This window comes from Gossypium hirsutum, chromosome D04 (assembly GCF_007990345.1).
Source record: "Gossypium hirsutum isolate 1008001.06 chromosome D04, Gossypium_hirsutum_v2.1, whole genome shotgun sequence".
Classification (NCBI taxonomy): domain Eukaryota; kingdom Viridiplantae; phylum Streptophyta; class Magnoliopsida; order Malvales; family Malvaceae; genus Gossypium; species Gossypium hirsutum.
The window spans coordinates 1322449-1345903 of NC_053440.1; the positions used below are offsets into that span (position 1 = coordinate 1322449).

A 23455-nucleotide genomic window follows, 5' to 3' on the forward strand; every position below is an offset into this window, starting at 1 on the left:
ACATACTATTTTGGCGACGTCACGATGCAGAAAAGATGATGTCATGACGGTCATGGTGAATGGTGAATGGCAACAACGGTCATGGTGATTGATGATCGTAAACTGAAAAAACAAGTTTTTAATTTTTAGGTTTTTGAAAGATTTACAGAGAGAATGAGAAGTGAGAGGGGGGACTGAATATTGGTAATTAAGTTTTATGTTGGCACATATAAGAAATTGAAAGCATGCAAGCAGTAGATGCCGAAAAAAACAGTGGTGAAAGTCTTGAGAATTTTTATAGATCTGGACTTTTATGATGAATTTTAAGAAAACTAAGATGGGAAAGAAAGAGAGGAGAATTTGATGATTATTTTGGTGAAGAATGGCATGATTCTGGGTTGTTCGCCGTTAGGGTGGCAATCGTTATCAGAATCTGGAATTTAAAAATGTTTTTTTTTTTGGCAAACAATGAAGATTCCGTTTGAATGTTCTTCTCAAAGTTAAGAGAGAGGCAACACATTTAACACATTTAGTTTTTTTTTAATATTTTTACAAAAATAAAAATAAAATTTAATTTATTAAAGGGCATATTTATTATTCGAGTATATTTTTTTTACTATTACATATCTATACCTCTCAACCAACCACACAAATACTATTACAATACTCATTCCATTAAATCTAACCAAACCATTGGTATGCCTATTTAATTCCATTATAGTCTTATTTCATTTCTACAAAATGACTATTCTATTACAGTCTTATTTCAGTTTAGTGAACCAAACGTGCTGTAATGTAAGTGATTGATTTTATTACGTGGTTACCATCAAAGATCCCCAAATTGGCAATATCTCATTCAATCCCCCCACAATTTCTCCTTTTATTTCTTCACTAAAAAGTTTTTTTCCCCTTCCCTTTTTTTTCTTTGATATTTTCCATTGGGAAGATGGTTTTGCTCTCTTGCTATCAAGAATGGAAGGTTTGTTCTTTTATTTTTGAAAAATTAGAATTAAATTGTCTATTTTTACGATAATAAAAATGTAAAAATCCGAAATTTAATACGAAATTTAAAGGATTATATTTTTTAACATGTTTAAAAATCTGAAATTTTTGTTTATTTCTGGTAGAAAATAATTAGATTAGAGAATCATTAATGTTATTTATGGAAATTTAAGATTGACTATTCTTTATTAAAATATACAACTACTTGTTACAATTCAAATATGCAAAAACCGATTTAGGATTTTGTTTTCCTCTTTGTTTCTTGATGATGATGATTGTACTGATCCCACATATGCACCAATTCTGGTATATGTTAGGGCAAGCACAGCAAATCAATAAGGAAATGTTGGTAGAGGAAAGCCTTGGACCGGAATTACCAACCTCAAGATGTTTGGTCAACAATATTTTAATCAAGCATTAACTTGGTGGTAAGTGTTAGAGACAAGTTTCACCAGTGTTTTGAAATTTTCATTAGAGCTACCATTGGGTTTAACAGCCTTGCAAGCCAGCTCTTTTTGAACTCTAATTTTCTCTCTCATTTTCTTCCCTTCTTGGCTGCACAATATCAACTTCAATGCTTTCTTTGCTCCTTCTTTTGTCAATGTTCCACCTTCTAACCCCAACCCGAATCCCCATACAACCTCCACTGTACGAGTGTTCAATTGTTGGTCTCCAAAAAATGGCCTGCAGATCATTGGCACACATCCATTAATACTTTCCAGGACTGAATTCCATCCGACATGACTTACAAAAACCCCAACTGATGGATGTTCCAATATTTTCTGCTGAGGAGCCCATGGAACTATCTTTCCTTTGGAGCTGGTTCTTTCCAGGAATCCTAGTGGCAGCTGTTTCTCAGGACTTCCCCTCAAAGACCAAAGATATGGAAACTCACATTCTTCCAGGGCTTCACATAATGCATGTAGCTCATGGGGTGGTGGGGTTATCACGCTTCCAAAGCTGATGTATACCACCGACGCTGCCTCATGCTTGCTCATCCAATCCAAGGTCCCATGCGAGTCATCCACTGTGGAACTGGAAACTGATACCAGATTGAAGGGACCAACGTTGAGGAACGTACTGAATCTTAATTTCAGCATGTTTACCACTGTATTATCCAAGTCTTCGTATGAATTTGTGGCAACTGCCGCGGCGCGTGACAGTGACACTCCCATTTTATACAACAATGCCGGCATGGGGGCGTCAATGTCTCCGGAGGTTAATCCATTGGGTAAGTCAGCAACACGTATGCTAGAAAAATGGGGAAGAAAATGAAGTGGTTTGTCTTTAGGACCTGCAAATTTATGAATATTCATATTTGTTCAGCACCCAATTGTTTTTGGAGGTAACAAAGTGTAATTTTAATATTAAAATCAACAACTTTTATACCTAAAAGTCTTAGGTTAAAGGTTTAAAGTTTTTTTAATATATTAGCTTTCAGTAAATTCTTCAAAAATCCTATAGATTGCAATTAATATGCTTCACGGTCAATTTAATTAATTGATTTTGGACCAATTGTTGTTGTAACAAGAATAAAGTTATTCTCTTTCATGCATGAAATTGGTAAGTTTATGAGCTAGTGTGTTAAAACCTACCTACCTAATAAAAACCATCCATATCCTACCTATCACAAAAAAGGGATTCAAAAGTTATTAAGCTAGTTAGGTTGAGTAGTAATTTTTTTAGATTAAAATTAAATTGTATAATTTTACGATAATAACAATATAATTTTATCATTTTAATAATCTATATCATATGTATGAATCTTTACCGTTAATTCCTACATGGTGACGAATAATATCGGAGTCGACATGAACGAAGAGTGCCCTGGGACTAGCGGTCCAAAGAGCCACCCAAGGGATGTTAAGCTGATCCGCGATATCTGCCCCAAATGCATAAAATGCATCTGTTATCAAACAATCAAATGGTTTACCAGTTTCAAACACAACAGCATTTATAGCCTTCATAAAATTTCCAGGTACCGCCTTAAGGAAATAGTCGACTGGCTCGTGAGGATTTCCCCTAAAACTATACCCCACAGGTAATCCATCCCATACATTAAAAGGCTTGATTTTATCAAGATTTTTGGGAAAAGTTGAGTTGTTGGATTGTTGGGTGCTAAGGAAGGAAAACATGGTGTGGGGGCAGGCGTCTGATAGCTGGCGGATGAGGTTGAGAAGAGGGACAGCATGGGTGCCGAAGGGGAAAGCCAACACTGCTATGTGTTTAGAAGCACTCCTGTAACCTTCCATTGAATATTCTGCGAGGGGATTTGTTTTTCTCCAAGATTTGTGAGTTACGAAAATTAGATGAAAAACTATAATTTAAACTAATAAGAAAAAACAAGTTTTGGTTGATAGTTTGCATTACGTTGGGACTTGAAATATGTGGTTTTTACATGCAACCATCATTTTCATTTTTCTAGAAACCAATGTTAGTTGTAGGGATTGTTACGTCCAAATTTAAGTTCCAATATTAGTAAGTTAATTTAAAAGTTACAATTTTATACGGAATTTATAAAAATTAAATATGATTTTAATTAAATTAATAAACTTAAAATAATAAAAATTTAAATTTAAATCCCATCATATATTTTTTTAAAATTTAAATTCCATCATGGCATTGATTATATGTTGTTGATTGTTACTCAATTTTTTAAGTCATGATAGAGACCCGAGACACACATATTCCATCTTCAATACGGTGATTGTACAGTCACACTCGAGGACGTAACTTTAGAGCTAGGTTTACCGGTGGATGTGCCAGTCGTTACGGGATCAGTGGTCACTGGTGATTGGAGCGTCGTTTGCGAGCAACTGTTAGGCAAGGTGCCAAACAAGTTTTACGGTACCCCGATAAAGTTGAAATTGTTGGAAGAAAATTTTGAATATCTCCACGAGAGATCAAGTGCCCTTGAAATAGAACAATACGCCTGAGCGTACAACCTGAAGTTAATCGAGGGTTTTCTAATGCTCGGTAAATCTTGAACTCTTGTACATTTAATGTGGCTGTTACAACTTGTCGACTTGAAAGAAGTGGACTGACTTAGTTGAAGGTCAGCCTTGTTGGTGATGTGGTACCGAGAGATGCGTCAGGCGACGCAACCACAAAAAATTAAAATCGGTGATTGCGTACTCCTTCTGCAGCCATGGGCATAGTTCTAATTATCATTTTTATGTCCTTGAGTCGACACCCCTTATACTTTTCCACTCGTAACAAGGTAAAATTAATTTGATAATATAGTTATCATAATATTATTTCATGATTATATTTTTGAAAAAAACATATTATTTGAATAGATGGAACTATAGCCCGAGTTATGTGAGACTACCCGAGGAGCTCAAAGATATCTGAATACTATTAGATTAACGTCGAAAGCGGATGTTAATTTTTTTAAAAAAATAATTATATAATATTTATCTAAGGATTTAAAAATTAATATTAAGTATATAATAAACTTTATTATTTCGTACTATAGTTTGAATGGATGTTATACTCCGGTTCAAGAATTCAAGAATGCATCTTGTTCGAATTCGTGGTCAATCCCAATTATTGACACTTGAATGTGTCATTGATAGTTTACACCATAGTGGAGATGCACGAATTTGATCGAGTGATGCGGCAATTTGAGTTTAGGCAAACTATTCTGCCGCCACCCCAAGACATCGGAGCACTGCACAAGGTCGACTTGCGAGGGAGAACCGACAAAGATTGGCGTAAATTTCACTAGCAATATATCAACATTTGGGAGCATATATACGAATTCTTACCTATTCATGTACCATATTTCGCTCGGGAATTGGCCACCGCTTCGGAATGCATGTCACGCCGTACGAGGAGGCCAAATGACCGCACCGGAATCCAAGGCTTGAAGTAGGTACCGAGATAGGTTCATCAGCGGCTTCAACCCAACAAGTGGCTCCAATGGTTGTACCACACTATGTTCAAGTGGAGACCTTAGAAGTGGAACCGAATAACCTCTCTTATGAGGAAGAACCGGTTCAAATTTTGGTTGGAGAAGTGAAGGAACTCCGAAATAAAAGAATTCATTTGATGAAGGTTCTTTAGCGAAATCACAGGGTCAAGGAAGTTACCTGGGAAAGGAAGACTTCCATGAAGGAACAATATCCTCATCTTTTCAATAAGAAAAAAAATTTGGAGACGAAATTCTTTTATCGGAGAGAGAGTTGTCACACCCAAATTTTATTTTTAATGACCTTTAACTTTAGACGTCATCGAACCTAGATAAATTATTTTAAATTCAACACCTCTACAAATGAGAGATTAGAGTGATTTACATGTTGTGAATTATGGTATAATGAGGGGCTAGTTTTCTTCTTCTAATAGGTGCATGGCTAATAATATTAAATATTTGTAATAGGATTAAAGAGGGGGCTAATAATAACCGTTGATTACAGCAAGTGTTTCTTCTTTTAATCCAAAAATTGATTTCATTAGCTAAGGGAGAAGAGGGAAGGAGCTCGCTTGAAGTTAGGGACGGTTGGGAGAAATTTTGGTGAGCTTTTCTTGGTCTTTGTCAATTCTAATTGCTCAAATTTTTACTGATTCAGTCTTGTTGTTTCGGTTGATGAATACTGTCCGTTTAGGACATGTTTAAGTTGTTCAACTTAGTGCTTTTGGTATACAAGATATTCGGTGTACACTCGGCTGTAATGTGTGTTGAATTAAGCTTTTAGTAAATTAATTTGCATGTTTCTCTAAGCTGCTATGCAGGAAAAAATTTCTGCTGTTCAAATAATAAAATGTGATGCTGTCCTAATGCTAGATTTTCAACATTTATTTTTATGCTAATGTGTCTAAATTATGTTGTTAATGTGTCTTGTTTATACCTTGCATTGCTGCTGATTTATGTTGTCCAAAGCTAGACATATTAGTGGTGTAATAACTATTTAATGCTTTGTTTTGTTTGTTGATTTATGTTGTCCAAAGCCAGACATATTAATGGTGTTATTGTTGTTTAATGCCCTGTTTTATTTGCTGATTTATGTTGTCCAAAGTAGGACATATTGATTTCGTTTTTGCTGCCTAGTGCCCTATTGTATTACCCTTACATTGTCCAAAATCAAGATGTGTTAAATGCTTTATAGCTGTTAAAATAACCTGCATTGTTGATGTATTATGCTGCCCAAAGTAGGAAATTAATGCTGTCCTGATGATGTGTATTCTGTGAGTTATCTGAAAAGTGGGCCGTGTGCCGAAAATAGCTTTGTGGAGGTTCGGAAGGACTGATAGAGGGAAGATAATTTAAGAAATGGAAAATGGCTTTGCAGAGGTTCAGAAGTGTTGATCAAAGTTTAAACAAAGGGAAGATATTTTGAAGAAGTGGAAAAATGGCTTTGCGGAGGTTCGGAAGGGTTGATCGGAGTTTAAGAATGAGGAAGTCATTAGCATTCTCTAAGATGACAAATCATACCTTCTCATCTTTATGATTTGCTAATTTTCCCAAATTCACATTGTAATCGGTCCGACATCCTTGTATTTTGTATAGTTGTGCTAAATCCCATATCGTGTCGTGGGCTACTAATGTGGTGATGTTCATAAAATGTGCAAGAGCTACTATAAGATTGAACAATTTTGGAGAGAATTGTTGTAGTCTGTACTGTTTTGTAGGAGGTTTTAAATTAAAAGTTTTGACTACCTTAATCAATGGTCGAGAGTTCGATCATCGTCCTGAGTATGGAGTAGATTTAATGGGCCTACAGAATGCAGAGAATTAATTACTAGACTTGCTCCAATAGATAACTTAAAAGATAAAAAAAAAATAATTTTGAACTTATGTGTTTCGTGTCTCCTAATTTTCAGATATCATCCTACACTCGAACTTCGGAGGGACTCAGCCAAACTGCGGACCCAATTTCTTTTTGAGGCCTTATTTTTTTGTTTTGTAATGTGTACATATCGGGGCATCATATGCTTGACTACTCGTTGATCTTGGTATTCCCCTGTCTTTTTTTTTTATGTCAAACTGTTGTATATGGTTGTTGAGTTAAGGAGTATCTTAGTGCGGTGATAGAAAAATGTATGAAATGTATAACAATATGCAACCGTATTAGTTAAGCCAAGTTCGTGATTCAAAACTCTCTGATGGAAGCTGAAATGGTTGTCGGTCGTTCGACTCGTTTTGGGGTTGTTACATTGCCAAATCCAATTGGAGAATTGGTTCGCGCATAGATAAGAAATTGTACCTATGCTACCAAATGTAGATATACTTGGCATGGAATTTCGCCTAATATTCACCGGTTCTTCCCCGCAAATTGATATTGTGCTGTTCTTTAGTGTCATGGGATGACGGTGAAATATTTTGCCTAAACCCAAACTGGCGCATCACTCGACCGGATTCGTGCATATCGACTGTCGCAAAAACTATCAATGGCACCTTGATATGCTATATATTGTGATTGACCAAAAATTTGGTCGAGATGCATTCTTCAATTCTCGGATTAACGTATGTCATCTATTCAAACTATAGTACGAAATTATAAATTTTATTAGGTACCTAATACTAAATTTCAAATACTTACGTAAATATTATATAATTTAAAATTCAAAACTAACGTGAGCTTCTTATCGTTGATCTTATAGTAGTCGGATATCTTCGAGATCATCTGCTATACCTACATGACTCGTCTCATTGTTCGACCTATTCAAATAGTATGTTGTTTAAAAAATATAATAATTTAAAAAATATTATGATAACTATATTACCTATGGTAAATCTTTCCTTATTACGAGTAGGAATACATAAGGGGTGTTTACTCGGGGTTGTAAAAATGGTAGCCGGTACCATGCCCATGACTGAAGGAGTATGCAACCGCCGATTTTAATTTTTTATGGTTCTGTCACCCAACACATCTCTCGATACAATGTCGTCAATACAACTGATCCCCAACTGAGTCGCCCCACTTCTTTCAAGTCAACGAGTTTTAGTAGCCACATTAAATGTATTAGATTTCAAGATTTATCAGGCATTAGAAGACCCCCGATTAACCTTAGGATGAAGGTTCTAACGTATTGTTCTATTTCAATGGCACTCACTGAGTTGTTGATATAATTGAAATTGTCTTCCAACCATTTCATCCCTACCCGACTACCACTAAACTTGTCAGACACCTTGCCTAATAGTTGCTCGCAAATTGTGCTCCAATTGCCAATGCTCACTGACCCCGTAATGACTGGCTTATCCACCAATAAACCGAGTTGTAAAGCTACGTCCTCGAGTGTAATTGTATACTCATCGCACGAAAGATGGAATGTGTGTGTCTTGACTCTCCATCTTTCCACCAATGTGTTGATAAGTGCGGGATCCAATTTAATCCTCCGAGCATACAAGATACGTGCAAGAATCCCGCCTCTTGCAAGTGTTGTTCAATAACATGCGGTGCCCTTGTAGTTAAATTATGTGTGTAAGTCTCTAAATTTTGATTTTCGGTCTGATTATATAAATATAAAAAAATATAAAATTAATAATGTTATAACAACTTAATAATGGACTTAATTAAAATTAAAAAATTAAAAATATTTTCTTACCAATTACAATTGGACGCCGGAAATGTGTTTGTTATCCAAACGAATAAACGAAATTTCCATAATAAAAATAAATTAAAATCAAAGAAATTACAAATATAATATTAAAACAACAAGATTTTGAGAGAAATTGAATGAAAAATAGAGAACTAAATAGTTAAGAGAATTGAGAGAATGTAATTTGAATGCAAATGACAGAAAATGACTTGGGTTTATATAGCAAATAAATTAGCCATTGGAAAAAAATTTTGCCATTGGATTTTTTACCATTGGGAAAAAGACGAGTTTTCAGCTGAAAACAGGACACGCTTTCTACCACCTCAATTAAAAACACGTCCCGCTGAACGCGTTTTTTATTTCTCTCACCAAAATCAGCCTACTTTCCTATATATATATATATATGATAAAATCGACCTAAATCTCTAATTTCTTTTTTAAATTGTCATAATCTAGTCAAAAACACTTTATACCTACTAATTATTTTATTTGTTCCATCCGGTTTTAAAATTTAACACTTAAATAAAAAAAAACCTAACTCATTTTATCTTCCCAAAAAATTAGTTAACCCTAAATCTTTTTTTCGTTGTTTATTTTAAATACCATTTTAATGAGTTAAATTAGCAGAATATATCAATTTCAAAAAATATTAAGCAAAGTAGGTGGATTGTATATATAAATAAAAGAGTTATTAATTAAAACAATGAATTAAGAAACTTGAAAATAATATGTTTATTAATTAACAACATTAATTAAAAATTTTAAAAAAAAATTTAAAATAATATGAAATAAAAAATACATACGTGAGTAGGAAAGGAAATAAATTCAGGGTTCAATTAATAAACCATAAACATTTAAGTATATGAGCAAAGGAGGTGATGTGTCAAATTATTAAAGAAAATACATTTTATAGAATATGCTTTCCGACACCTCAACTGTTTCCTTCTCTAAAATAAACTCATATCCCTAAATATGAGAAAAGACGACATACTTTACTAAATATTTTTTAAAAGTCATATTTTTATCTAATTTACCCCGGTTTAGTGTTTTCTATTTTTAGAAAAATTGTACATATAAATTAGTATTATTATATTATTATTATTTCTATTAAAACCTACACGACTATACGTGGGAATTTAAGTTTTCATTTTATTGTTTTCTTTTTGTCTCATATCACCAGTAGCGTATCTAGAGGGTTGGCTGGGCTCCGATCCTCCTAAAATAAAAAAAATATCTATTTAGGCCCTTTAAAAATTTAAAAATGTAAAAATTTTAAATTAGTAAAGATAAAATTACATTTTGGCCCCCTAAAAATGACAAAATTTGATTTAATTCTTTAAAAATTATAAAAATATAGGCTATTAAAAATTACAATTTAATTTCGGCCCCTTAAAAAATTTATCTGGCTTCGTCGTTATGTATCGCTAAAGTATTTAATCTCAATGTTGTTTTTATATTAATCGCACATCGCCCATCCCTTTCTCGTCTCCTCTCATTTTGCCATTTCCCCTTTTCTTTCTCCGTTTCCTCCGTCTTCATCAAGCAATGAAGCTTGTGGATCTCGTTGTTGTTTAACAAAAAGAAAAAAAAAACACGAGGGTTAGGGTGCTGTCTTCATCAAGCAATGAAGAGGAAACGTTGTCACCGTCATTGATATAGCCACCACCGTCGTACTTTGATAGAGATTGGCATGTGGCGTTCTTGGAGATGATGTACAACTTGACGCTTCATCACTACCAACCGTAGGAGATCAATCGCCTCACCCTTTGAATGATACTCTTGCAGTTGCTGAGGATAACGATGACGATGATGTAGATCTGTTTAGTTAAGAGACCAAGTAGGAAAATAAGGTAGCAGAAGAACGCAGATAGAGCCACTGGCCTCCGCCAAGAAGACAGAATGTGAGTCCTTTAACTTGTTTTTATTACGCATGTCAACTAATGCTTGTAAATTTTCTTTATGTTCTAAGTTGACAATTTTAACTTGGGATTTTATTCTTCATTCTCAGCTCGCAAGTCCTCGGTACTGTTGGATATTAAACCATGGGATAAACATGAAGAAGCAGTAAGAGGTGTTATGATGGAGGGACTGCTTTGGGGAGCATGTAAGTGGTCTTTGAAGTTTTGAAGCATGCCATTACAGATCCTGTCAAGAAATCCAATTTTGATTTGGGAGTTCTTAACCTTTTATTATTATATATTATTATTCAAAATGTTGCACATGAGTCATTGAGGGAATCATTTGATAAAGGAGATTTTAGTTTAGATATGTTTTGACTATGACCACTGTTGGGGATTGTAACCAAAATCCTGTCACTTGTTGAATAAATAAATACAGCACAACTTGAATCCGTATAGAACTATTTTTTTTCTATTTAACTTTGACTAGAACAAAGTTTTTTCAACCCTTAAATAGATGTAGTCGAAACTTTTTTTGTATACTTCGTTTTTTTTCAACATTAGTGAATTTCTCCTCCTCTGCTTGTGGTTTTCCCCGAAAGGTTTCCACGTAAAAAATGTATTCTTATTTTTCTTTTCTTATCTTATTACTTTAGGATCATTCTACCACCATTATCGGCGTTTATTATAACAAACACTTTATATATTACAGTTTTGAGCATTTATGCCGCATTTGAATGTTTAATTCTAAAAGTGTCTGAATTCTGGCAACATGCCAATTAAAAGGGTAAGCCCGCTGCCTCTCATTTTATCTCCATGTTCTGAATCATATACACGATGAAGCAAATTAATGACATGAGATGGTTTGTGAAATGAGTTTTAGGTAAAATGCTGTGAACAAAAAGAGGTGTTCGATCATTTATGTAAAGAAATGTTGATGGAGGGCGTCGTCAAAGTGTAACCATTGTCTTCATCAGACCATTTATACTACTATAGTGTAATTATGTTCCATAGGAATATATGTAGACTATAATTATGTATTTGGACTATATTGGGTTGGTGTATTTGGTTTTGTTTGATTTTATTTAGATTATGTTTGTATATTGAATTAAGGCTATAAATAAATTGATATTTTAATTCTTCTGATGAAAAATTAACACTATTAAATTAAATTACAATATTAGCAATTGGACCTATGCTGATGGTCCACACTATTACCATACGTTCCAGGATATAATTGGAATTTCACTTTACACCGATGCAAGAACAACCGTCGGTATATCTGAATTAATACACTTTTTACTAACTATTCACGCTGTCATTGTATGCCTAGGGATATAATTGGAATTTCCTAAGAGCTATTACTATATGTTTGATGTCTATACCAACAAATGATATGCTTGAACTGTCGATATAGGCCTTGGTGCCTATTCTATGGTCACATTTCCCGTTGGTAAAATCTATACTGACGTTACATTTAGTAACGGTTATTTTCCTGTTGGAATAGCCCATTTGTATGTCGGTATAGAGTTTCTAGATCTATTAGCAACAGTTTTTGAGTCGTTATTTATGACAATTTGTTTGAAGTGATTTCTTACATTAAGCGACAATATCATCTCATACTTAACATATAACAATTTACCATTCAAAAAATTTAAAATAAATGAGAAATATAAAAATAAAAACGATTTTTCTGTACTAACCATATTGTAACTAGTATGATCAAAATTTATACAAAAAATGGAACCTAAAATTTGTTGTTCTGATTTACTATCGAAATATGTATTTCAGTAGATACAATCAATAGCAATACAAATTTAACTTCTTTGTTACACACTAATCCGATAAAAAAAAATCTATTTGTTTGTTGCGAAGCTCAAATTTGATATAGCAAAATGACTAAAAAGGTGTAGCATATAAAAATACACACTAAACCCCATACCTGTAAATGTGAAAGCTCATCAATATTCCAGTTTTTATTTCACATAAGTCGCAGTTACAAAAATTTCATGAAAGCAAATCATTATTGAAATTCAATAAGGTCTTTCTCCGATGAAATTCCCAGGAGGATCATAGTTGCAAGTCATGAAAACACCCTTTCCTCCATCACAAACCACCCTGGCACACCCAACTCTTTTGGTACTGCTCCACACTATCTGCGTATAATGCCCACATTCCTGCCCTCCGGCACAGGAATTAGACCAGTAATTGTACCATTTACTCTCGGACACCCAAGCAGCAACCGCGTCGGCAGGCATCCAGCCATCACCACCACCCCAAAATATGTTTTCTCCATAAGGTCCATTGGAGTGCCTCAAAGCACAATCTTCACGCCTTTGGTTAGCATACCATTGAGCATAATGTGCGAGCCTTTCATCCCACACCAATGGTGGCATTCTATTAGCGGCACGAGCAGCATTTTGAGGAGCCATGAACTGGTTAACCAGGCTGAGGTAATTGGCCTCAGTGGTTTAGAATAACAATACGAAAACAATGATGGCGCCATTGCAGACTCTCATTTGAGAATTTTCCATCAAGGACTAGGAGTGTTAGTGGAATGTACAAATTCTCACAATATAAAATACGAAAGAGTTGTTCTATTTAATTTGTTTGTTTTTCTTATTATATAAATAAGGAGATAGCTTGTGTATGGGATATGGCAAGCATGTTCGATTATGATTGCCACATTTGTTGTTGTGGAGTCAAGGTTTTTAAAACAAAATTTTCAGTTTATAATTCAGTTTTAGCTTGATTTGCATAAGTATTGCTGCTTATGCAGGAGGATGTGGGTTCGAGTGTGTTAGCGCATATTATCATCATATTTAAATATTTCACCTTATTCTAAGCAAAAATCAAATTTTAAACCTAAAGTTCTTATAGGATAATATAATATTAAATAAATAAAATGAAATGGAATTAATTAAAAATATTCTACATTAAGTGATAAGTAGCTCTTATCTACTTATTATTTCCCACTTCTTTTTTATAAAAAAATCCTATCAGATTGTTTTTATTTGCAAAAACTTAAATCATTGAAAATATTTTCAATGGTCAATCAAACAATACCTAAATTTCCTAGTGCTAAATTAAATATTCAAAATTATCAAAATATTTTTGAATTAATTATTCATAAGTTGATGGATATTGTTAGGAAAAATTAGTAACTTTAGAAAAAAATTAGTGATTTAGACGGTTGGTTCTTCAGAAAACACTTTACATTAAATAAGTTTTCTTTTGATAGCTTAACTTCTTTGGTTTGTTGGTTAAATGCTTGCATTTTTTACGATTTGAATCTTCTCCCATGTTTATTTATACATTTTTAATGAATGTTGCTTCAAGCTCATTTTTTATTTTATTTTTTAAATTTTTTTAATTAATAAACATGTTATTTTCAAGTTTTTAATTTTATTTTTTAATTAATAACTTATTTATTTATATAGAAAAATAATAATTATATAATTATACAATGAAAATAATTATATATATATCATTATGTTAAATATATTTTGTTTTTAAAAGCATCAACGGGTTAAATATATTATGTTAAATATAATTTTACATACAGATGGGTTATGAGTTAACATTAACAGGTTAGAGAAAAATGTGTTAGGATCAACGGGGTTTACTAAGGGTTAATTCACTAGGTAAGCTTTTTACAGGTTAAGTGGATTAAATCCTAAGTGTCTCTATCATCTCAATATATCAATTCAATGGTGTAGTCTCGACATACACAATCGAAGTAAGTTCTAGAATTACAAATCAACCTGACATATGCACAACCAAAACTAAAATGAACAAGACAATATATGCTTTATAGGTTCAAAAGCTCACAAAAAAATTATGGTTTTGATGTCAAACTTGCAATTTCAAAATTGTAAGATAATAATTCAATTCAATGAGACAACCTAAAATATAATTTCTGAAAAACAACTTATCATGCTTGAATCTCTCGTGTCTTAAAGTATAAATCAACCAATACATAATAATCCACAAATTAACCCAAAACAATATCAATAAAAATTCCAAATAAAAAATAATAATCACTCTAATGGAGGGTATGAGAAATTACTTAAACACAACAAATAATTAAGAGATTTTATCACAGATATCCAAACAACCTCCCCACACTTAAGATGTACATTGTCCTTAATGTACGAACATATATAAGCACAAAATAAGCACAATATCAAAAGAGAGAGAGAAACCGTCCTGAATTTGGATGAAATCTCGAGAATAGGAGAAACCGAAATTGTGGCAAGTCTATATGAAGTGCATGTTTCTGAGCAAACTAATAAGAAGATAAACGCAAATAAATAAGAAGATAAAGAGATTACAAACTCGAACAAAAACAACCATCAAAATAAGAAAAACCCATATAGTTCAAAATAGAAATAAAAATAAAGAAGTCTCACAAACCAAAATAAAAAAACTAAAACTAAAAATAAAAGTACAATTGCAAATAATATAAATAAAGAAAATAAAATGAAAAAGATCAATGATCGTCGTGAGAGGCATCAGGATCCTGAGTCGCATAATCGGGTGGAGAGATATAGAGATGCTGACAAATCTAATGTAAAGTCGCGTCGATGCCATCAAACCGCTTAAAGCATCATTGCTTAAATCGATTGAACCATTCGGAGAGGTTCTCGAGTGTAATAGTAGGAGTAGCAGTAGGGTAACTTGGTGGTGGAGAACGATGTGGGTCCGCACGGTGAAAAGGATCATCATCGGGAAACTCCTCATGTTTATCCCGAGGGTCTGAATGAGATAATATGTATTGACATACGGGCCTAAATAGATAAGACCCTTCCTACTGCGGTCAGTCTGATGGCGGCAAGCGAAGGTAATGAAGCAGGCAAGATCATTGAGATGGCGCTGCGTCATACACCAAAGGAAATACACATCATATGTACCCACAACACTAATACTTTCTCTTCGATCAGTTAATGTGTGGGCCAAAATGGCATAAACATAGCGCAATGCCGGAGGTAGAGACATTGCCTTCAATTGACTTGGGTCATATGGTGTTGCAGTCGTAGCAATGCCAGTCCAATAGAGAGAAGGGGGACTGATGGATGTGCTGATATAATGTGAAGAACCCCTCGGCACTCATGAACTCTTCAAAATAGAGTCCAAGGGTGGCTCCGAAGCCCATGACGCTCAAATAACATGTCGTACCACCGAGTTAGAAAGAAATAGTGCATGATTCATCATGTCTCAACATCACTTGCTGCAGAAAAAATGCCGAACAAAAATCTAATGTAAGCTCCAATTAGGTGGGCTCGATAATAGAGAAAAATCGATCCGAATGAGTTTTCTCGATTAGTGTACGCACTCTATCGATCAAGTGTACCGCCTGTAGGGTTTCCCAATTGATACAACGACATAATCCCAAGGGTTGCTGTTGTAAGTGCTGATATAGATCCTCTTGAGGACCCAAAAGGGAATTGGAGATATGAGTATCTCGTAACTAAGGTGGGGCCCGAAGATGAGGTTACGCCCAGAGTCTTCCCCTTTTTCGAAGCGGGAACGGCGGGCTTAAATTTACCACGGGTGTTTGTCATGATGTACCTAAAATAAAAGATAACATCAAATATCAGATAACCAAGAAAAACCAGTATCACCATCAATTAATTGAGCAAATAGATAAATTAGTAGAATAAATAAACCAATCAACATGCAATTTATCTCAAAACGACCACCGAATCATATAACTAAAAACTAACACTCATACCTAAAACAAAAACCAAATCTAATACTAAAATAAATAAATTAAAGAATAACATAAACTAAATAATAAACAACTAACTATTGAAATCTAACAGGAGTGCTAAACTAAATAGATAAACTAATAATAGTAAGGATAATAATAAATAAAATAATAAAACTAATAAAACCAAATATAATGAATATAATAAAAATAAATAAAATAAATAATAAAAAGAAAAAGAAAATGGGCCAAACGGTAAGGTTTTGGGTAGTTGTCGACGACGGTCAATGGAGGTGGTTAGCACGAAGGTGGATCGACGGTGACGCATGGGGTAAGGGAAATGAGGGGTTAGATTGAGCATCGTTTAGGATTCTTTGTACAAACGAGCGTCGTGGCGTCGCTTTGTCTCTTCTTTGTACAATCTCAAACTGTCATAAGCATTTACTCACCATTCATCTAACTCATTTAGTTGCAACAGTCTCTTCTTACCTGCAAGTTTAGGATCCTAGTTCAAAATTTTTATTGCCCAAAATGCTTTGTGTTCGAGTTCAAGTGGTAAGTGACAACTCTTCCCATAAACAAATTTGTAGGGGGATGTTCCTATAAATGTTTTATACACAATCCTATATTCCCATAAAGCATCATCTAATTTTAAAGCCTAGTCTTTTTTATTCGTCTCTATGGTCTTTTCTAGGATACGTTTGAGTTCTTAGTTCAACACTTTAACTTAACCACTAGTTTGAGGGTGATAAGAGGTAACTGTTTTATGATGTACACTGTATTTCTTAAGGATCCTATCAAATTGAGTATTGCAAAAATGTGTACCCTTATCACTGATAATGACTCAAGGTGCTCTAAAATGAGAGAAAAGTTTCTTAAGAAATTGTTCTAGGTAAAGCATGAGCTTCCACCCATTTTGAAAATCATAAGAAGCAACATACCTATCAGTGTCTTTGAACACAGTGGGCTAATAAAAACATGATTTAAGGACCTTATGTGTTGTTCTAAGTTCACTATAGTGTCTTTCATCGGTCTAAAGTGACAATGCTTTAAAATTCTATTTCCTTCTAGTTCCGAAACACATCTTCGAATCATTTAATCTACACACATGCAAAAAAGAAAAGAATCCTCCCAAAAATAGTTTTTCACATCAGCAAAGAATCGCTTCTTTTGGTGATGAGTCAAATCTTTTGGTAAGACATTAGTTACCAAATTATTCCCAATATTTTCAAACCAAGGGTTTTCAAAATCAGTTACCACAAAGAGTTATCCTTCAGGAAACGAGTCGTTTATCTCCCTTTCATTGAGCTTTTCAATGTAGGGTTCTCGAGTCTTGAGAGGTGGCTGCTACAAGATTTTCAGCTCTTTTCTTATCTTTAATTTCCAAATCAAATTCCTGTAACAATAAAATTCATCTTATAAGTCGAGGTTTTACATTTGGTTTAGTAAGAAGATAACATAGGGTAGAGTGGCCAGTGTATACAACAACTTTAGACAATATTAAATAAGGTTTAAATTTATCAAATGTAAAAACCACAATTAGCAATTCTTTTTCTGTAGTGGTATAATTCTCTTATGCGTTTGTCAAAGTCTTGCTAACATAATTGATCGGTTGAAAATGCTTATCTCTTCGCTGTCCAGTAACTGCACCTACTGAAAAATCACTCGCATCACACATTAGTTCAAAGGGTAACTTCCAATCAGGTGCAACCATAATGGGGCATTAATTAATTTTTCCTTAAGAACATTAACTGCCTATAAACATTCTTGACTAAAATTAAATGACATGTCTTTTTCTAGCAAATTAGTTAAAGACTTAGCTATTTTAGAAAAATCTTTAATAAACCTCCTATAGAACTCAACATGTCTTAGGAAACTTCTAATAGCCTTAACTAAATTAGGGAGAGGTAATTTTTTGAGAGTTTCAATTTTCGCTCTATCGACTTTAGTCCCTTTACTAGACATTTTATGGCCCAAAATAATTTTTCTTGAACCATGAAGTGATGATACTTTTCCCAATTAAACACAAGGTTCGTTTTCTCACATCTCATTAGAAAATGTTTTAAATTCTTAAGGTATAAATGGAAAAAATTACCAAATATCCAAAATTCGTCCATAAATAATTCTATAATGTCTTCCACGAGTTCATCAAAGATAGCTAACATGCAACGCTGAAAAGTGGTAGGAGCATTACATAGTCCAAAATGCATTATTTGATAAGCAAACGTACTATATGGACATGCAAATGTCATTTTTTCTTGATCCTCAAGAGCTATCCAAATTTGAATGTAGTCAGAAAGTCCATCTAGAAAGCAATAATACACGTGACCAGATAATCTCTCTAACATTTGATCTACAAATGGAAGAGGAAAATAGTCTTTCCTTGTAGCATTGTTTAACTTCCTGTAGTCAATGCAAACTTTTCATACCATGACTGTTCTTGTCAGAATCAACTCGTTCTTCTCATTAGCCTCAACAGTCATGCCTCCTTTCTTAGGAACAACCTGCACATGACACACCCAAGTACTATCAGAAATAGGATAAATAACTCCAACATCTAAAAATTTAATTACCTCAATATTAACAACTTATTTCATGTTGGGATTTAACCTTCTTTGAGCTTGATCACATTGCTTATACTTATCTTCCATTAAAATCTTGTGGGTGCAAAAAGGACTAATTCTTCGAATATCAAAAAATTTCCAAGCTATAGCTCTTTTGTGTTCCTTCAAAACTTGAAATAACTCATCCTTCACATTCGGTTTTAAGTCTGAAGCAATAATCACTGGTAGTGTAGAATTATTTCCAAAGAATGCATACTCCAAATGATTCGGCAATCGCTTCAACTCTAATTTGAGAGGTTTTTCAATAGAGGGTTTCAACTTTAAATCTTTACTTACCTCAATGTCTTCAAAATCTTTTTGTCTGAATGGAGACGCATTGCCATCCAAATTAGTTTTCATTTCACTTATCACAAATTTATCTTCATTAGCCTCTTCTCATTGAAGAAAACACAATTCCAATGTGTTATTATGAATAATTTTCTGTAATGAATCTTGAATAGCATGATCAATAGAATCAATAAAATGACAATAATCTCCTTGCTCTCTAGAAAATCGCATAGCATCATAAATTTGAAAAATGATCTCATAATCACCTACCCTAAGCACAAGTTTACCATTACCCACATCAATAATAGCTTTAGCAGTGGTTAAAAAGGTTTGACCTAAAATTAAAGGCACATCAACATCCTCATCCATGTCAAGTAGAACAAAATCAACAAGGAATATGAATTTATCTAATTTCACGAGTACATTTTCAATTATGCCCTTAGGATATTTAACAGATTTTCCAGCTAATTAAATACTCATCCTAGTGGATCAAATTAATACTAGCACCCCAATCAACCAATGTTTTTTCAATGTTTAAACTACCATAAAGCAAGAAATAATAAAACTTTTTGGATCTTTCAACTTAGTGTGCAGTTTATTTTGGAGAATGGCTGAGCACTCCTCATTCAGTTCCACAATGGATAACTCTTCTAACTTTATTTTATTTTTCAATAGCTCATTTAAAAATTTTGCATATGTGAGCATCTACGAAAGAGCTTCAAGAAAACATAAGTTAATATGCAATTGCTTAAAAAGTTTAATAAATTTACCAAATTGTTCATCCATGTGGTCTTTCTTCAACTTTATTGGATATGGGATCGATGGTTTGTATGCTTTAAGCACTGATGTTTGAATTTTTTTGGTTTTTGTCACCCCATCATCTTTATCATCAGTTTCTTGTTTCAACTCTTTTTCAAGCTCAGGCAACACTTTTCCATTCCTCAATGTAATTGCATTCATATTTTCCTTTGGGTTTGGTTTAGTGTTGCTAGGTAAATTATCTTGTTTTCTTTCCAAAACTAATTTAGCAAGCTGTCCAATTTGATTGTCAAGTCCATGACTTGATGCTTGCTGATTTTTCAAAGTTGTCTCAGTGTTTTGAAATCATGTTTCAGAAATTGAAATAAATTTAGCAAGCATCTCTTCAAGGTTTGGTTTCTTTTCTTACTGATAAGGCTACTGAAAACCAGGAAGGGGGTTGTGACCTTTGATTTTCTTGACCACCCCAAGAAAAATTTGGGTGATTCCTCCATCCTGCGTTATAAGTATTATTATAGGGGTTATTTTGAGGTTTAGAATTATTACCCATAAATTTGACTTGCTCATGCTTCATGTTAGACTTGAAAGGTGAATATTCTGAATAAATCATCCCCACTCCATTCGCATCGCATTGCATCACTGGATTTACCTGCTTAAAAAAATTTAAACCATCAATTTTCTTACCAAAAGCTTCAACCTGATTTGCCAACATAGAAACTGCATCAACATTAAAAACTTCATCTGCTTTGATAGGTTTTACTCTTGTAACTTGTCATTGATAATTATTCAGTGTCATCTCCTCAATAAACTCTTGAGCTGTCTTAGGTGTTTTGTTGTTCAATGTTCCTCCAGCTACTGTATCAATCATCTGTCTGGTTAAGGGATTCAAAACATTGAAAAAAGTTTGAACTTGGAGCCATAAAGGTAGTCCATGGTGAGGACACCTCAAGAAATCTTTAAATCTTTCCCATGTTTTATAAAGAGTTTCGATATCAAACTAAACAAAAAAAGAGATGTCGTTCCTCAACTTAGTTGTTTTTTTCCACTATTTTACCTTGTTCTTCAATGAAAATGGGAGCAATTGTAAGCGTATGCCATCATCAGTAATGCCGTTGATCTTGAAAGTGTCGCAAATCTCTAAAAAGTTTGTCAAATCAGTATTTGGATCTTCATCTTACAAACCAACAGACTAAACATATTGTTGCACCATCTGAATTGTGTTCGGCTTGATCTCAAAATTATTTGCATTAATAGTCGGTTTGACAATACTCGATTTAGCCCCAATCAGAGTGGGCTTAGCATACTCATACATAGTTCAATGGGTAGGATGTGTAAGAGGTAGCTGATTATTTTTATTATCACCCATCTCCACAGTAATATCCTTTTCCTCTTAATTGTCTACTAAATTCTGTTGACTTTGCCTTGCTTCTCTAACCTCTCTACGATTTTTACGAGCAGTCTTTTCAATCTCACTATAAAAATAATAATGGATCTGACAGGTTTCTTCTAGTCATAAACCAAAAGAACTTGCTAGAAGCAAACAAACAAAAAATTAGAATGAAAAAATTAAATAAATATTAAAAATATTAAATTAAAAATTAAAAATGGCTAAATAAATGAAAATAAAGTTTTCCTAATATTTTAATCTCGGTAACAACGCCTAAAACTTGATATCCACGAAACTAACTAAAAATTCGACAAAGGCAAGTGCATCTATCAATTAATAGTATAGCTACGGTAAGCACAGGTATCATTCCCATGAAGATTAAAAATACTAGTAATTACTGTCTTTCTATTATTTAACCGACAAATTAAAGTGATTAATTAAAACTAAAATTAACTAAATTAATTAACTAGAGAGCACGATAAAGAACAAGTCAGGAAAACAAATGATTAACAATCAAGAAGCGAAACAACACCCAAGAAAGAATCCACCTATATTTCATCTATCATTATCAATCTGAATTAAACAAAATTTTCACTTAGTATCTTGATCCGTAGAAATTCCTAAATTATGCTAATATCTCTTTTGAGAATAAGAGCAACTAACCCTAGGTTGATTAATTAAAATTTCTTTCTAATTAAAATTCCATTAACTCGATCTATGGATCTACCTATTAGACTTGACTCTAATCCGATAGATTTATGTTATCCTATTTCTAGGATTGCATGCAAATCTACTCAATTATGCTAGATCTACTCTTAAACAGAGACTTTTCGTCCTCTATTCAAGCACATCAACCATGGATTAATAATCCGAAAATATTAAATCAAGAATTAAGCACACAAAATTGAGAACAAGGTCCAAGTATTTATTGCGTAAAACAGAAATCAAAGACATAATTCATCATAGGGTTCATCTCCCTTAGGTATTTAGAAAGTTAGTTCATAATCAAAAAATAAAAATATCTTAGAGACAGTAAAACCACAAGAAATAATTAAACTCATATAAACTTTAAAGAAATCAAAAGGAGATCTTCAATCTTGATAGAAATTTACTTCTGATTCGGTTTCAATGGTGTTTTCTAAATTGTTTTCTTCAAAAATCTCTGATGGCTTTCTCTCATCTTTTTATATTTGGTATATATAGGTCTTAGAATGTCCGAAAAACCTAATAATTACATTTTTCCATGTGTTCGGAATGTGATTCGTGGCAGCCCATATGGATCACACGACCGTGTACCCAGCCTATGTGGCTCCTAAAACTTGCTCTGATTTCGTTCTTTTTTCGCTTATTTTGCTCTCAAATGCTCTCCTAAGTATAGAAGCATGAAATTAAACGATTAGGAGCATAAAATTCACCATTTTAAATCGAATAATCATCCAAAAACGCAATAAGAATGAGGTTTGTGGCTTATTGATCAAATATACACCTTCTCTAAGGATAACCTAGATTCAAATCACAGTTGTACAAAAAAAAGTTATACAGTAATGAAAATTGTCAAAAACGAAAGTTATATGATATGCTTAAGAAAAAAAGCATATACCAAAATTTATAATGTTTTGATTAAAAATTTTGGGGCTAAATTAGCTATATGTCTTCTTCTTTTTTTGTAATTGGCCAAATATATATATTTTTTTAAGATTTAGGAAAATAAGTTGATTTTGGAGAGATAGTATGAAAAGCGTGTCTAGTTGGGCGCACTTTCTGCATAGTTGGCAGAAAAGCTCGTCCAGCTGAGTGAGCTTTTCGCACAGTTGTTAGGAAAGCTCGTCCAGCTTTTGCTGATATGTCAGGGAAAATGCGCCTAACTGGACGTGTTTTCTTTGAAATTTTAAAAAAGCGTTTTCTGCTGAGCGCGTTTTAAATAACAGCCTCTTTAGCCAATTAATAAAAAACGATATTTAATTTAGCCAAATTTTGGTATTGAGAAATTTTTTTTTTTTTTTGATAAAAATTATGTATAGATGTGCTCCGCACCATTCCAAACCAGTTGACTCTTGCAACGCGCATTGCTGATTGCTTGCAAGGATGGGAGAATCCAATCTAATGCCAGCGGGTCCAGTTTTCTTTCTTCTTCCTATGAATAAAACAAAAGAACAGGAACACAAAAATCTACCAATGATATCTGATGAGACGTGCCAGCATGTCATCATGTTCTTTCTTCCCTTTTTTTTTTCATTGATACATGCAATTTGCGAAGGCAAAGTAGTGTGTTTCCTTATCCTAATTC

General features: G+C 33.4%; 1 protein-coding gene, 1 non-coding gene and 1 pseudogene across 2 annotated transcripts; 1 reads left to right on the top strand and 2 right to left on the bottom strand.

Moving 5' to 3' along the window:
* Positions 1 to 1118: 1118 nt before the first annotated feature.
* Positions 1119 to 3282, bottom strand: LOC107931576 (flavonoid 3-O-glucosyltransferase-like; annotated as a pseudogene).
* Positions 3283 to 12394: 9112 nt separating this feature from the next.
* On the bottom strand, positions 12395 to 12883 carry LOC107931578 (pathogenesis-related protein PR-1). Its single transcript, XM_016863496.1, has one exon. It carries the CDS (start codon positions 12851 to 12853, stop codon positions 12455 to 12457), a length of 399 nt encoding a protein of 132 aa, XP_016718985.1. The 5' UTR covers positions 12854 to 12883; the 3' UTR covers positions 12395 to 12454.
* A 7824-nt stretch (positions 12884 to 20707) lies between these two features.
* On the top strand, positions 20708 to 20811 carry LOC121216619 (small nucleolar RNA R71). Its single transcript, XR_005912799.1, has one exon. It is a non-coding gene; the product is annotated as a small nucleolar RNA R71 (small nucleolar RNA).
* Positions 20812 to 23455: the final 2644 nt, after the last annotated feature.

Coding starts and splice junctions, on each gene's coding strand:
- LOC107931578 (XM_016863496.1), bottom strand. CDS start 12,853: ATGGCTCCTCAAAATGCTGCTCGTGCCGCTAATAGAATGCCACCATTG.